The following is a 13,981-nucleotide window of genomic DNA, read 5'->3' on the forward strand; positions in this document are numbered from 1 at the left end:
TGAACACATGATTACTACTATTTGGTTCAATAACAATATTGTTTGCATGACTTTAAGTTTACATTTCTCATAACTGGTTAATATTTGTAGTCACTGTATATCCTGTATTATTTCTTTATCCTCGTCATGTAATGACTGTGCTTCCTCAAATACATATTGGCAGAATGAAACAGAGCAATACTGAGTCAATGAACACAAACCAAAGTCAGGAAGGAATTCAGGAGGTCCAGGTTTGAATTTTCTGTTTGTCAAAATCGCAGCAATGAGGTCCTCCTGACAAAGATTTCTACAGCACATTTCATAATTGTTATAGAGTTCGATACTGTTCCGTTCATGTGTATATTCATACTTTTTTAATTCAGCTATTGTACATACAACACTACATTGAAACTTCCTGGCAGATTGAAACTGTGTATCAGACTGTGACTCAAGCACAGAATATTTGGGTAAAGTGTAGTTACATTGTACCTGGCCCCTCCTTTATGTGCTGCACATGATGAATGATGGGAAATGAAAATGATGAATTGTGAATAAGCTGTCAGTAGCCAATGTCAATCATTGAAGGCATTTATGCCTTTCAGTCAAACACGGTTATTGATTTCACTTGTTTTTGTTATGGAGAGCAGGAAGAAAACTAGATATGCTGGCAGGCTGACCTGTGGTGAAGGTCTAGGTTAGGTTAGAATGTGACAGTTTGTGTACAAGTTGGCAAATCCAACAAACCTCAACACAAATATGATTGTTTTAGTAGATTGATGTCTAGTATAGCCCGAGATATATGTTCCTCATTACAATAACCTACTTGTGGGTCTTATTTCCAGTTTTGCCAAAAATCATGACAGTATGGTTAATTTCTAATCGAATAGCTAACTCTATTTACAAACCATAGGAAATAATGAACAAGCATTCTGATTGGCTGCTACAAACCATTCATTGTGCAGTTACCAAGTGCAGCAAACAACGGAAGATACGTATACCAACCATAACTGCTAGTGCCACTTCAGATTGTTATCAATCTAGATGGATTGGAACTTCACACAGTGAGCCTCACTCATTGTGTATCCATTCATTTCCACTTGTGGTACCTGTAAGTCATTTTAATTTGTTTGAAGTTACATAATATTAGTCTTCACAAACTTAGGGTTTGGGCTTTGCTGTGAAGCAGTAGTAAGCCTGTTTCATTATTCTCCTCGCTTCATCTGGTGTGGACATGCTTGAGACTTTTATCAGTATGTAAGTGTCATCACCAAACATCACAGTTGTCTGAGAGTCCTATAGTGCCCCCCAACAAATTGTTTATGAAGGCAAAGAATGGTAGTGTACCAGGCACTAAACTCTATGGAACTCCATATTTAATGTTGAAACAAGTTTCAGGCTTGCAGCTGATCGTCGTCTAATACATTCCACAGTAGTTCGACTGGGCACTTGCCAGTCTGACTGACAATCTTCGATGGCTCGCCTGAAGATGACTAGCTGGTGCTCAGTTGAAATATTGTGGGATGTATTAAATGATGACCAGCTGCAAGCCAAGAAGTTGTTTGTAAATTTAGTTTGCCAGGAAAATTTTAAAATTCACTCCATATTTTTTGTTTTCCTATTCCAAAATTCATCTAATTCATGTTGTGTAATTTGCTGATGTGACACTCTGTGTTCTGTTGTTAAGATGTGTGACAAGCTAGGCTGTGACTCCCTGGATTTGTGAGATAGGGTTGAGAACTGTAGGTAAGGTGTGCACTACACATCAGAAGCTACTACTCAGGCAGTTGACTTTGTTGGCTGCACACAAGGGCTTTTTAGATTAGGCAACTTTCCATCCAATCCAGCAAACAATACCAGTAGGAAAACCAGGAGTATCAATGTAAGATCGAAAGAAATGCTTCCCACAGGTGAGAGTTTTAAAATCCTAATGGTAAACTGCCTAAGCATTCACAACAAAGTGCCAAGGCTTGAAGTGCTCATAAGAAGCAGTGAAGCTCACATAATACCAGGTATAGAAAGCTGGTTGAAACTGGAAATTGATAGCAGTGAGATTTTTGAGGAAAATTTGAGTGTCTATTGATCGAAGGGATAGACAGATGGCAAGTGGAGGTGGCGTATTTGTCACAATAAATAAGAAACTTGAACCCACTGATTTAGAAATTGAAGCTGCATATGAAACAGTTTGTGCAAGACTCAGTACCAGGGGTGGGCATAAAATGATTACTGGATCCTTCTATCACCGACCAGACTCATCTCCTGATGTAATCGAAAACTTAAGAGAAAACCTCAGTTCACTTGTACGTAAGTTCCCCAATCATACTATAATCATTGATGGAGATGTTAATTACCCAACAATTAATTGGGAAAATTACAGTTTTGTTAGTGGTGTGTGTTATAAGACATCCTGTGAAGCTCTGCTAAGTGGCTTCTGTGAAAACTATCTTGAACAGATAGTTAGGAGCCCCACTCACGATGAAAACATATAGAATCTAATGGCAACAAATGGACCTGACCTCTTTGTGGCATGGTTGTGGCAACAATGATTACCAAAGTACAAAAGGCAACTAAAACAAGCAGAAAGATATATATCTTCAGTAAACTAGATAAAAAGTCAGTAGTTTCATATCTCAATGAGGAACTTGAAACTTGCAGCACAGCTCAGAAGCATGTAGAAGAACTCTGTATCAAGTTTAAAAGAATATTTTCCATGCACTGGATAGATATGTACACAGTAGAACAGTTCATAATGGAAGGGAACCTCCATTGTATACAATCACTGTAATGAAATTTCTAAAGAAACAGAGGTGTGAAATAAAGTGTACGACTATACATAGAGAGATGCTGACTGAAACATGTTTGGCTATCAAGAGAGCAATTTGACCGAGTGAGGTGGCACAGTGGCTAGCACACTGGACTCGCATTCGGGAGGACGACGGTTCAATCCCGCGTCCGGCCATCCTGATTTATGTTTTCCGTGATTTCCCTAAGTCACTCTTGGCAAATGCCGTGATGGTTCCTTTGAAAGGGCATGGCCGACTTCCTTCCCCGTCCTTTCCTAATCCAATGAGACCGATGACCTCGCTGTCTGGTCTTCTCCCCGAAACAACCCAAGAGAGCAATTTGTGAAGTCATCAAAGACTACCATAGCAGAATACTGTCAAGTGATCTCTCACAGAATTCAAAGACATTCTGTTCGTATGTAAAGGCTGTTAGTAGCACCAAATGAGACAGGAACTAAAATTGAGGGTCGAAAGGCTAAACCTGAAGTGCTTAACTCCATTTTCAAATGTTCCTTTACAAAGGAAAACCCCGGAGAACTACCCACGTTTAATCATTGTACCATTGAAAAGATGGGTGAAATAAGTATTGGTGTCAATGGTGTTGAGAATCAGCTGAAATCATTGAAATTGAACAAAGCTCCAGGCCCTGATGGAATCCCTGTCAGATTCTATAGGTCTACTGAATTTGTGACAGAGTTAGCCCCTGTTCTCACTGTAATCTATTGTAGATCCCTCAAACAAAAAACCTTGCTCAGTTCTTGGAAAAAGGCACAGGTCGCACTTGTCTACAAGAAGGGTAGTCAAAGTGATCTACAAAGCTACCGGCCAATATTCTTGACAGCAATTTGTTGTAGAATCCTAAAACATATTCAGAACCCAAACATAATGAGGTATCTTGAACGGAATGACCTTCTCAGTGCCAACCAGCATGGATTTAGAAAATGTCGATCCAGTGAAACCCAACTCGCACTTTTCTCACACGACATACTGAAGGCTTTGGATCAAGCCAAGGTAGATACAGTATTTCTTAATTTCCGAAAAGCATTTGACTCAGTACCGCACCTAGGCTTATTATCAAAAGTACGATCATATGAGGTATCAAGTGAAATTTGTGACTGGACTGAGGACATTATGGTTGGGAGGACACAGCGTGTTATCTTGGATGGAGAGTCATTGTCAGATGTAGAAGTAACTTTAGGTGTTCCCCAGGGAAATGTGTTGGGACCCTTGCAGTTCATCTTGTATGTTAATGACCTCGCAGACAATTTTAATAATAAAATCAAGCTTTTGTAGGTGATGCAGTTCTTTATAATGAAGCACTATCTGAAAGAAGCTGCATAAATATTCAGTCAGATCTTGATAAGATTTCAGCATGGTGCAGAGATCAGCAACTTGCTGTAAATGTTCAGAAACATAAAATTTTGCACTTAACAAAATGAAAAAAAAAAAAAAAATGCAGTATCATATGACTATAATATCAATGAGCCACTGTAGACATTGACCAACTCATACAAATAATTGGGTGTAACACTTTGTAGATAGATCGATATTCAGCGATCACAGGCCCTGCAGACCATGTGCTGCTTCCACAAACAGCCTCCATTCCTTCCTGTTTTGTGCCCGGTTCCTCCAGGTGTCTTCGATTCCCAGGGCTTCTAGGTCCTTCACCAGGTCGTCCATCCAGCGTTGCCTTGGTCGTCCAGTGGAGTGCTTGGTGTTTGGTTTCCCCACTAGTGCCATCTTTGCCTGTCTTCCATCTGGCATATGAGTTACATGGCCCACCATTGTATTCTTTTGCTTTTTATCTTTTTTAGGATAGTTGGTTGTCACATCAGAAGGTAGATTTCCTTGTTTTTCCTCCTCCTCCATTCTCCGTTATCTAAAACTGGTCCCCATATCTTCCTCGTTACTCTTCTTTCAAATATTAATAGTTTTTCCCTTTCTTGCTTAGTCATGCTCCATGTTTCTGAACCGTACATTACTGCTGGGCATATCACTGTGTTGTAGATTTCATCTTAGTGTTCACTGAGATTGATTTAGAGCCGAGCGTCTCTGAGGGAATGCAAGCATTTCATTCCCACCGCTATTCTTTCCTTGATGTCCATTTTTGTCTTGTTGTCCGTGGTAAACCGAGATCCCAAGTATTTGAACTGGTGTACTCTCTTGAACCTCTTGCCATCTACCTCAAGAAATTCTTCCTGCTCTCGTCTTCTTCTTAATTGTGTGAACTCTGTTTTGTCTCGATTCACTTTGAGCCCTACCTTCTGTGCATAATTGTCCATTTCCTGGTACATTCCTTTCACCTCGTGCTTTCATTCTCTTAGTAGTACTGTGTCATCTGCATATGCGAGACAATTGAAGTTACCTTCTATCTCTACTCCAGCCCACTCCTGTTGCCTACACTCTTTTATTACTTTCTCTAAGATGACATTGAACAGAACACATGAGAGAGCATCACCTTGTCTGAGGCCTGTCTCAATTTCGATTGTTTCTGATGTGGCTCCTCAGAAATGTACTGCTGCCTTTGACCCTTCCATACAAACTTGCACTATTCTCACTCACTTCCCAGGGATTCTGAAGTCACGCATTGCATTGTATACGCTATTCCTGTGGATGCTATCATATGCACGTTGAAAATCGACAAACAGGCTGTGGATATCCTTATCATATTCCCAATGTTTTTCAGACAATTGTTTTAGTGTGAAAATGTGATCTATTGTCGATCGGTTTGGTGGAAAGCCCGCTTGGTACTCCTGTATGTTGTTCTCTATGAATGGTTGCAATTTTCTGTGGATAATGATGGACAGCACCTTATATGTTACATTCAATCAGCTGATTCCTCTGTAGTTACCGCATTCCATTTTGCTTCCCTTCTTGTATATTGGGCATATTATAGCCAATTTCCATTCTTCTGGCAGTGTCTCCTTCTCCCATATGAACTGGATCAGTTTATATATCTCTTAAGTGTAAGCTGTCACCTCCCTCCTTGATTAATTATGATGTTATTCTGTCCTCCCATGAGGCTTTGTTGTTTCTGAGTCCTTTGGTTGCGATCTTCACGTCTTCTTCACTAACTTCCCAATGTTCTTCATCTTTCCTTTCCTCTATAGAGTTTGCAGGTAATACCTCATCCGGGTCTGGGTGATCCAACAGTTCTGAGAAGTACTCTTTCCATCTTTCTACAATTCTTTCCATGTCATTTATCAAGTTGCAGTTCTTATCTCTAATGAAAAAAGTTGGGCTGTGAAATCCGCATTTCCGATTTTTATGTTTTGGAAGAATTGCCTTGAGTTCTTGTTTTGTCTCTCTGCTTCCACTAGTTCTAGCAAACTGGTTAGATATATTCTCTTCTCAGCTCTTAGGATTCACTTTGTCTCCCTTCTTTTGTACTCATCCTCCCTGTCAGCTAGCCACTTCTCCCCCATCTTTCTTCTCTTTTCTGTAGCCTACTGGCATGTCTCATTGAACCGTTTCCTCTTCTTTATTATCTTCTTTCTTCCCAATAACACTTTGTAGGGATATGAAATGGAATGATCACATTGATTCAGTTGTGGGTGACGTAGGTGGTAGACTTCAGTTTATTGGTAGAATGCTGGCAAAGTGCAGTCAGTTTATGGAGGAGATTGTTTACAAATCAGTCATGCGACCAGTTCTAAAATGTTGCTCCAGTGTATGGGACCTGTACAAAATAGAACTAACAGGTGATTTTGGACATATACAGAGAAGGACAGCACAAACTATCACAGATTTGTTTAATTGGTGGGAGGATGTCACAGAGATACTGAAGGAACTGAACTGGAAGACTCGTGAAGATAGATGTAAACTGACCCAAGAAAGTCGATTAACAAAATTTCAAGAATATGAAAATATACTACAACCCCTACATATCGCTCACACAGGCATCATGAGGATAAGATTAAAATAATTATAGCATGCACAGGGGCATTCAAACATTCTTCCTGCACTCCACCCTTGAATGGAACAGGTCAAAACCCTAATAACTGTTACAATGGAACGTACCCTCTGCCATTCACCTCCTGGCTGCTTTCAGAGTGTAGATGTAGATATGACTCTATCCATGTAAGGAGGATATCTTAAACACCATACCATTTTTGTTGCCCTTGTAGAATGTTGTTATCTCCATACAGTTATTGAAGGGCTCAGCAAGATCACAGAAAATGCTGACAGCGTAATTTTTGTTGTTAGGTTCTACCAGAACTCAGTTTGTGAGATCATATACGTAAGGAGTCTGCTGTTTTTGATAATAAATATGTCATTCTCAACTCTGCTTCATCTACACTGCTGGCCACCGTAAATGCAACACCAAGAAAGACAAGAGGTAGCACAACAAAATTTATTTTGTAGATAACATGTTGACCAAGTATCAAATGATTACGTTTACAGACATCTGTGACATGTGGTTCCTGCCAGAATCAGTAGCCAGAGTAGCCGCCATTGTTGGAGATCACCACTGCCACACGTCTCGGCATTGAGTCAAAGAGACGTTGGATGTGTTCCTGGGGTACAGTAGCCCAAGCAGCTTCCACACGTTGCCAAAGATCATCTGGTGTGGCAGCTGGGGATGTAATCTGGGTCACTCGTTGAGCAACCATGGACCACATGTTTTCTATCGGCGAAAGATCCGGAGAGTGAGCCGGCCAGGGAAGCAATTCAATCTGGTTATTGACGAAGAACCTTTGGACAATGCGTGCCACGTGTGGTCGCGCATTATCCTGTTGAAATATGGCTGTGGCCGAGCCCTGAAGGTAAGGAAGGACAACTGGCTCCAGCACCTCGGATATGTAGTGCCGGCTATTTAAAGTACCGGCAATGCGTACTAGAGGCATGCGAGAGTAATATCCAATACCGCCCCATACCATAATACCCGGTGCAAGACCAGTGTGGCGGTGCATAATGCAGCTGTCCAGCATCCTCTCTCCACGGTGTCTCCACACTCGAATCTGACCATCGTGGTGCTGCAGACAGAAGCGTGCCTCGTCAGTAAAGACAACGTCATTCCATTCTGCCGTCCACATCCGTCTGTCATCACACCATTGGCGACGGAGACGTCTGTGGTTCTGCGTCAATGGTAGACGAAGCAATGGACGTCTTGCGGACAGATCACTCTGCTGTAAACGGCGTCAAATGGTACACGCAGACACTGGATGATGCGTTACAGACACAATGTGCTGTGCTATGGTTCGGGATGTCACTGAGCGATCCGTCACTGCCATGCGCACAATTTGCCTATCAGCACGTGCAGTGGTGCACCAAGGTGAATGCGATTGACCACGTCAGTCCGTCGTACCCTCCTGCATCCTACGGTCACATATCCGCATTACAGTTGTTTGGTTTCGTCCAACACGACTAGCGATTTCTCTGTATGATAATCCACAATCTCGGTAGGCCACTATCCTTCCTCTGTCGAACTTGGATACTTGATCAAAAGATGTTTGCTGTTGTCTACGAGGCATAACTGATCGTCTTGTGAAACAACCACAAGGTAAACACACGTGCCGAACGTACACTCGTCGAAATCGCCAAGCCTTAAATGGCGCTATGAGGTGGCGCCACAGGCGAGCGTGATGTGCGTCTGCGCTGAAATTCTAATCAGTTGCATATCTCATCGCTGCAAACTCATGGTGTAAATTTCACTTGATTCGGATGCTTCCTTCAGGGTGTTGCATTTACGGTGGCCAGCAGTGTATGATATTGTTACTTAGGGCACTCTGTGTAACATACATTTGTTCTGCAGCTAAGGATCAGGTGATGAACCTATTTGCTTGTATTTATAGAAACGAAGCTTGACCAAAACAAAAGCTAGTGCAGTCTGTCCAATGTACACACATTAAAGAGCATAATATTGGCAATTTGGTTGTACCACTATGTACCCTTAACTCGTAACTGTACGTATACCGATTCAGGTCAACTTACGTGCATCCTGTGTGACTCCGTGGTGCGCAGTGAGGCAGTGTGGACTGTGCACATCAACAGCAAGCAGCACCGTGAAAATGTTGCACAGGTTAAGAAGAAACGAGAAGCGGAGCGCGAGCGAGAGCGTATTGCGCAACTTGCCCGTGTGCAAGTCAAGAGGCAGCCACCCACACCACCACCACAGCCGGCTAAGAAGCTGAAAAGTGAGCAGTTTTGTTTTATATCCAAACTTCCAAAGCACTTACTAGACTAAAGTCATCTTATAAGATTATGAGTGATATAGAAATTAATCACATAACAAATTATATGCTTACGGAAGCGTAATTACTACATTGTTCATAACCTCTGAAAAGTTGGTCATATGCTCTGACATTAAGTATGTGCACTTTGTGGGATGCAGTTGTAATTTACTTATTATAAATTTCTGTTATAAATGTTTCATTTTCAACTATGTACCTCATATACATGCAATGTCTGCTGACTTATGACGAGTGCATAGAAACAAACACCAAAACACTATGCCTAACCAGATAATCCACACATGCACTAAAATTTACTGAACAGGATGTGAATAATAACATAGGGTTGTAATGGGAAACACAGTTTATGATCAAATAGCTCAAATATTCTTGTAGGAAATGCACCAATTCTTACTTGGAACAACCCAATACAAGATCTATCAAAATCCTATTACTCCACCAACTGTAGAATAAAAAATAGTGCAGTTTATATTTGCACAGCTTAAAACACCAACATTCATAAGTATCCGATATGCATTAGTGCTGCCATGTGGTTTTTATAGCAGTGTTCAGTCCTCCACACATGAACACATCTGTTGAAGTTATTTAATGTACTGGCTCTATCTAACTTATCAAAAATCAGAGCCCACGACATTCGTGACATTTAAAGTTCGCCAGTATAGTAAGCGCCACAGCATTATTATAAGTGTCTACACTCAGTGGAACACTCTGGAAACAAGAGTCTGAAACTCTTCTTTCAAAGTATTTCTGCTTTCACTAATGACCCTTATGCCAGAGGTGTGTGTGTGTGTGTGTGTGTGTGGGGGGGGGGGGGGGGGGGGGGAGAGAGAGAGAGAGAGAGAGAGAGAGAGAGAGAGAGAGAGAGAGAGAGAGAGAGAATTACATTCCCTCACTCCTAACCTCACTTATCTTTCCTTGTATTCTCATTAGCTCACATATTTAAAAAGCATAAAATTGCTCAGTTGGTGTTCATAAGTGTAATCCACACCGGATCTCAGTTTCAGTTAAATTTCAATAAAACACAAATAATGCCCAAATTTTTGATTGCTCATCGGAGCATGGAACTCTGGGCCCTCATATGTTTAGACATCCTTAACACAAACCTGTAAACAAAATGATAGGTCATCAAAGAATGTCAGCTGTATAATCAGACATATTTTAACATCAGTGATCTCGCAAGAAATGACTCGGCTGTGGTGGCTGGACAGTCTGTACTAAAGGCCACAGTTGGGTGAGGTACTCCAGCACTTGTAAGAATATGTAGTCTGTGTCTCATTTGTCCAAGCATTTTTTCATTATTGTGATGTAATGAGTTTTTGAATCTGTGTAATATACTATAACAGAAGTTTTATCTTGTTGATGTATGTGCAACAAGTGTGTCTCTTCCAGTCAGATACTACTAGTAAATTATTCTGCTTGCAGTTTCTTACATTCAGAGGCAGTGGGGTCAAATCTCTGTCTAACCACTTTGACGTAGATTTTCTGTTTTTTTCTTGAACTGTCTCTGATAAACATCAAGAATGGTCCTTCACAAAATCCACAGTGAATTCCCCACTAAACTCAAACTTTCCTTTTATTGCCTTCACTAATGTGACACACACAAGCATTTACAGCTCTTCTGGCATCTTCCAAAAAATACAAATTGTGGCATTTAAATGTTAATCTCCTACTTGAGCTAAACATTTCTCCCCACCGTAAAGCGTATGTAGGGTAATGTCAACTTTCCTGTGGTAGTTTTGCTGCTTGTGGCTGTCACAGTAACTTCAGAAGGAACAAGCTGTCACATTTCAGTGTAATCACCATCTCATGATATGCTACCTTCGGGGTCACTATGCTGCTGAAAATCTTCAGGAAGCTCTGTGAGACCGGAGTTTCTCCCAGCACATACATTGTTCAAATAACTTACTGGAATGCAGCCAAGTGATATCAACAACTGCAGATGTTTCGACAAGTGCACACCTAATCATTTTCAAACATACGTGCATGCACGCGCACACACACACACACACACACACACACACACACACACACTGAAAACACTAGTGATATCACACAACCAAAGATGACTGGCTTCACAGGTTGCCAATAGTGAAAATTAATAACCAATGGTGCGATAGCATTAACTCTGTCCCTCTGTTTTTGACAATGGAGAGAGCAGGATTCAACTCAAAGTTTAAACAAAATCCTCCATCTCTGTTTGTAAGGTTACTTGCTAATTTAATTTCAGCTGTTTCCTCAATAACACTATCCCAGCTGATGGAAGTGCATCCCAGAATCTCCATGTTGTTACAATTCATAGGATGACCAGTACCAAGACAATGTACCGCAATAGCAGATTTCCTCGGCTGTTGTAAGCGTGTGTGACACTTATGCTCAGTACACTGGTCCTTCACGGTGCTGTTAGTCTGACCAATACATGACATGCCACAACTGCAAGAAAATGATAGAAACCAGCCTTAAGCAAACTGAGATTATCCTTTATGTATCCTAAAAAGATCTTAATCTTAGAAGGTGGTCCAAACACCCAAGCCTATGGCCTTTTTTCCCAATGAAGGGAGCATTTTGAACAGGATTGGCTGTGGATTCCGTAGAAATGTTGGAACACGTGAGGCAATACTAACCTTATGACTTATCTTAGAAGAAAGATTAAGAAAAGGCAAACCTACGTTTCTAGCATTTGTAGACTTAGAGAAAGCTTTTGACAACGTTAACTGGAATACTCTCTTTCAAATTCTGAAGGTGGCAGGGGTAAAATACAAGGAGCGAAAGGCTATTTACAATTTGTACAGAAACCAGATGGCAGTTATATGAGTCGAGGGGCATGAAAGGGAAGCAGTGGTTGGGAAAGGAGTGAGACAGGGTTGTAGCCTCTCCCCGATGTTATTCAATCTGTATATTGAGCAAGCAGTAAAGGAAACAAAAGAAAAATTCGGAGTAGGTATTAAAATTCATGGAGAAGAAGTAAAAACTTTGAGGTTCGCCGATGACATTGTAATTCTGTCAGAGACAGCAAAGGACTTGGAAGAGCAGCTGAACGGAATGGACAGTGTCTTGAAAGGAGGATATAAGATGAACATCAACAAAAGCAAAACGAGGATAATGGAATGTAGTCAAATTAAATCGGGTGATGCTGAGGGGATTAGATTAGGAAATGAGACACTTAAAGTAGTAAAGGAGTTTTGCTATTTAGGGAGTAAAATAACTGATGATGGTAGAAGTAGAGAGGATATAAAATGTAGACTGGCAATGGCAAGGAAATCGTTTCTGAAGAAGAGAAATTTGTTAACATCGAGTATAGATTTAAGTGTCAGGAAGTCTTTTCTGAAAGTATTTGTATGGAGTGTAGCCATGTATGGAAGTGAAACATGGACGATAAATAGTTTGGACAAGATGAGAATAGAAGCTTTCGAAATGTGGTGCTACAGAAGAATGCTGAAGATAAGGTGGGTAGATCACGTAACTAATGAGGAGGTATTGAATAGGATTGGGGAGAAGAGAAGTTTGTGGCACAACTTGACCAGAAGAAGGGATCGGTTGGTAGGACATGTTCTGAGGCATCAAGGGATCACAAATTTAGCATTGGAGAGCAGCGTGGAGGGTAAAAATCATAGAGGGAGACCAAGAGATGAATACACTAAGCAGATTCAGAAGGATGTAGGTTGCAGTAGGTACTGGGAGATGAAGAAGCTTGCACAGGATAGAGTAGCATGGAGAGCTGCATCAAACCAGTCTCAGGACTGAAGACCACAACAACAACATGGCTGTATTTTGTGGAAATATGTGAATTGTGTTTTTCAACTACTATCTAAGATTAAGGTCCTTTTAGGTTCCATGAAAGATGATGATCGTGATTTGTGTAAGGTGGATTTGTATTGTATTCCTAGCAGTAGTGCCATGTCATATATTGGTCAGACTATCAGAACTGTGGATAACTTGCGTTTTGAGCATAAGCAACACACACGCTTAGAGTAGCTGAGCAAATCGGCCATTGCAGAACATGGTCTTGGCTCCAGTTATTTTATGGAATATAACAATACGAAGATTCTGACATGCACTTCCAGTGTAGAGATAGTGTTATTAAGGAAGCAGTTAAAATTAAATTAGCAACTAATCTTGTAAATAGAGATAACTTACCATCAGTCATCCTTGATAATGTGATAGCGCTAGCATTTACTGACTGTGTGTGTTTTATCTTTCCTGAATTGCTCTGCAAACTGAGATTTTTAATTCCCTTGCACAGTTATTAGTTGCTGCAATTTTACCTTGCAAATAACAGGGCATGCACCTTTGGAAATATCAGTGATTGTTGACTTTATCACCTGGCTGCATTCTTGAAAGTTACTTCTGGAAGCTCATTTGCTCACTTTAGATGACCTAATACAATAGAAATGTGCAGTTCTCATGATAATGAAATAATGTGCTGCTCAAAAGGCTTGGGGAACTAAACTGCTCCTAAATAGCTGAGGCATGAGTAGCAATCAGTTGCATGAGGATGCAGAAGGCAGCGGAAACAATTGCATTGAAGGCACATAATTTGTATCCACAGGACATGTGGGCTGTAATTGAAAAACAGTCAGAGAGATCACTAAAGAATATGACACTATCAAATGGGAACTTCCATTCTGCATTAATACGCACACTGCGGTGCAACTTTATGACAGATTAAAACTGTATGCCAGGTAAAAAGACATGCAAACTGTGATTTTTCTCTTTTATTGAAAATCTCATAACAGAACTTTCAGCCAACTTCAAAGCTTCATTCTGTCAGCATCTTTCTGCAGCTACGTCTGCAATCTGCAAACCATTATGAAGTGCAGGGAAAATGATATTTCCCATTGTGCCATTCATTAGGATGTCTTCCCACCCCGTTCACGTGTGGATGGTGATAAGGAATAATTGCTTAAATGCCACACGTGTTCTAATTTGTGTGACGGTGTCTTTGTGACCCCTACTGGAGTGATGTGTAGGGGATGTACTGTATTCTTAGATTCCTCGCTAAATTCTGATTATTGAAACTTTGTAAGTAGG

The 13,981-nt window shown here is 40.8% G+C and overlaps 1 protein-coding gene across 1 annotated transcript in view; it reads left to right on the forward strand.

Annotated features, from left to right (window-relative positions):
• The window catches only part of LOC126215345 (zinc finger protein 830), a 54,262-nt gene that overhangs the window by 628 nt on the left and 39,653 nt on the right, over positions 1–13,981 (forward strand). Inside the window, exon 2 of the mRNA XM_049942030.1 lies at positions 8,670–8,896. Coding sequence (XP_049797987.1) covers positions 8,670–8,896 — 227 coding nt within the window. The remainder of the gene's footprint in view (positions 1–8,669; positions 8,897–13,981) is intronic.

Source organism: Schistocerca nitens, chromosome 12, assembly GCF_023898315.1.
Source record: "Schistocerca nitens isolate TAMUIC-IGC-003100 chromosome 12, iqSchNite1.1, whole genome shotgun sequence".
In the NCBI taxonomy this organism is placed as follows: Eukaryota; Metazoa; Arthropoda; class Insecta; order Orthoptera; family Acrididae; genus Schistocerca; species Schistocerca nitens.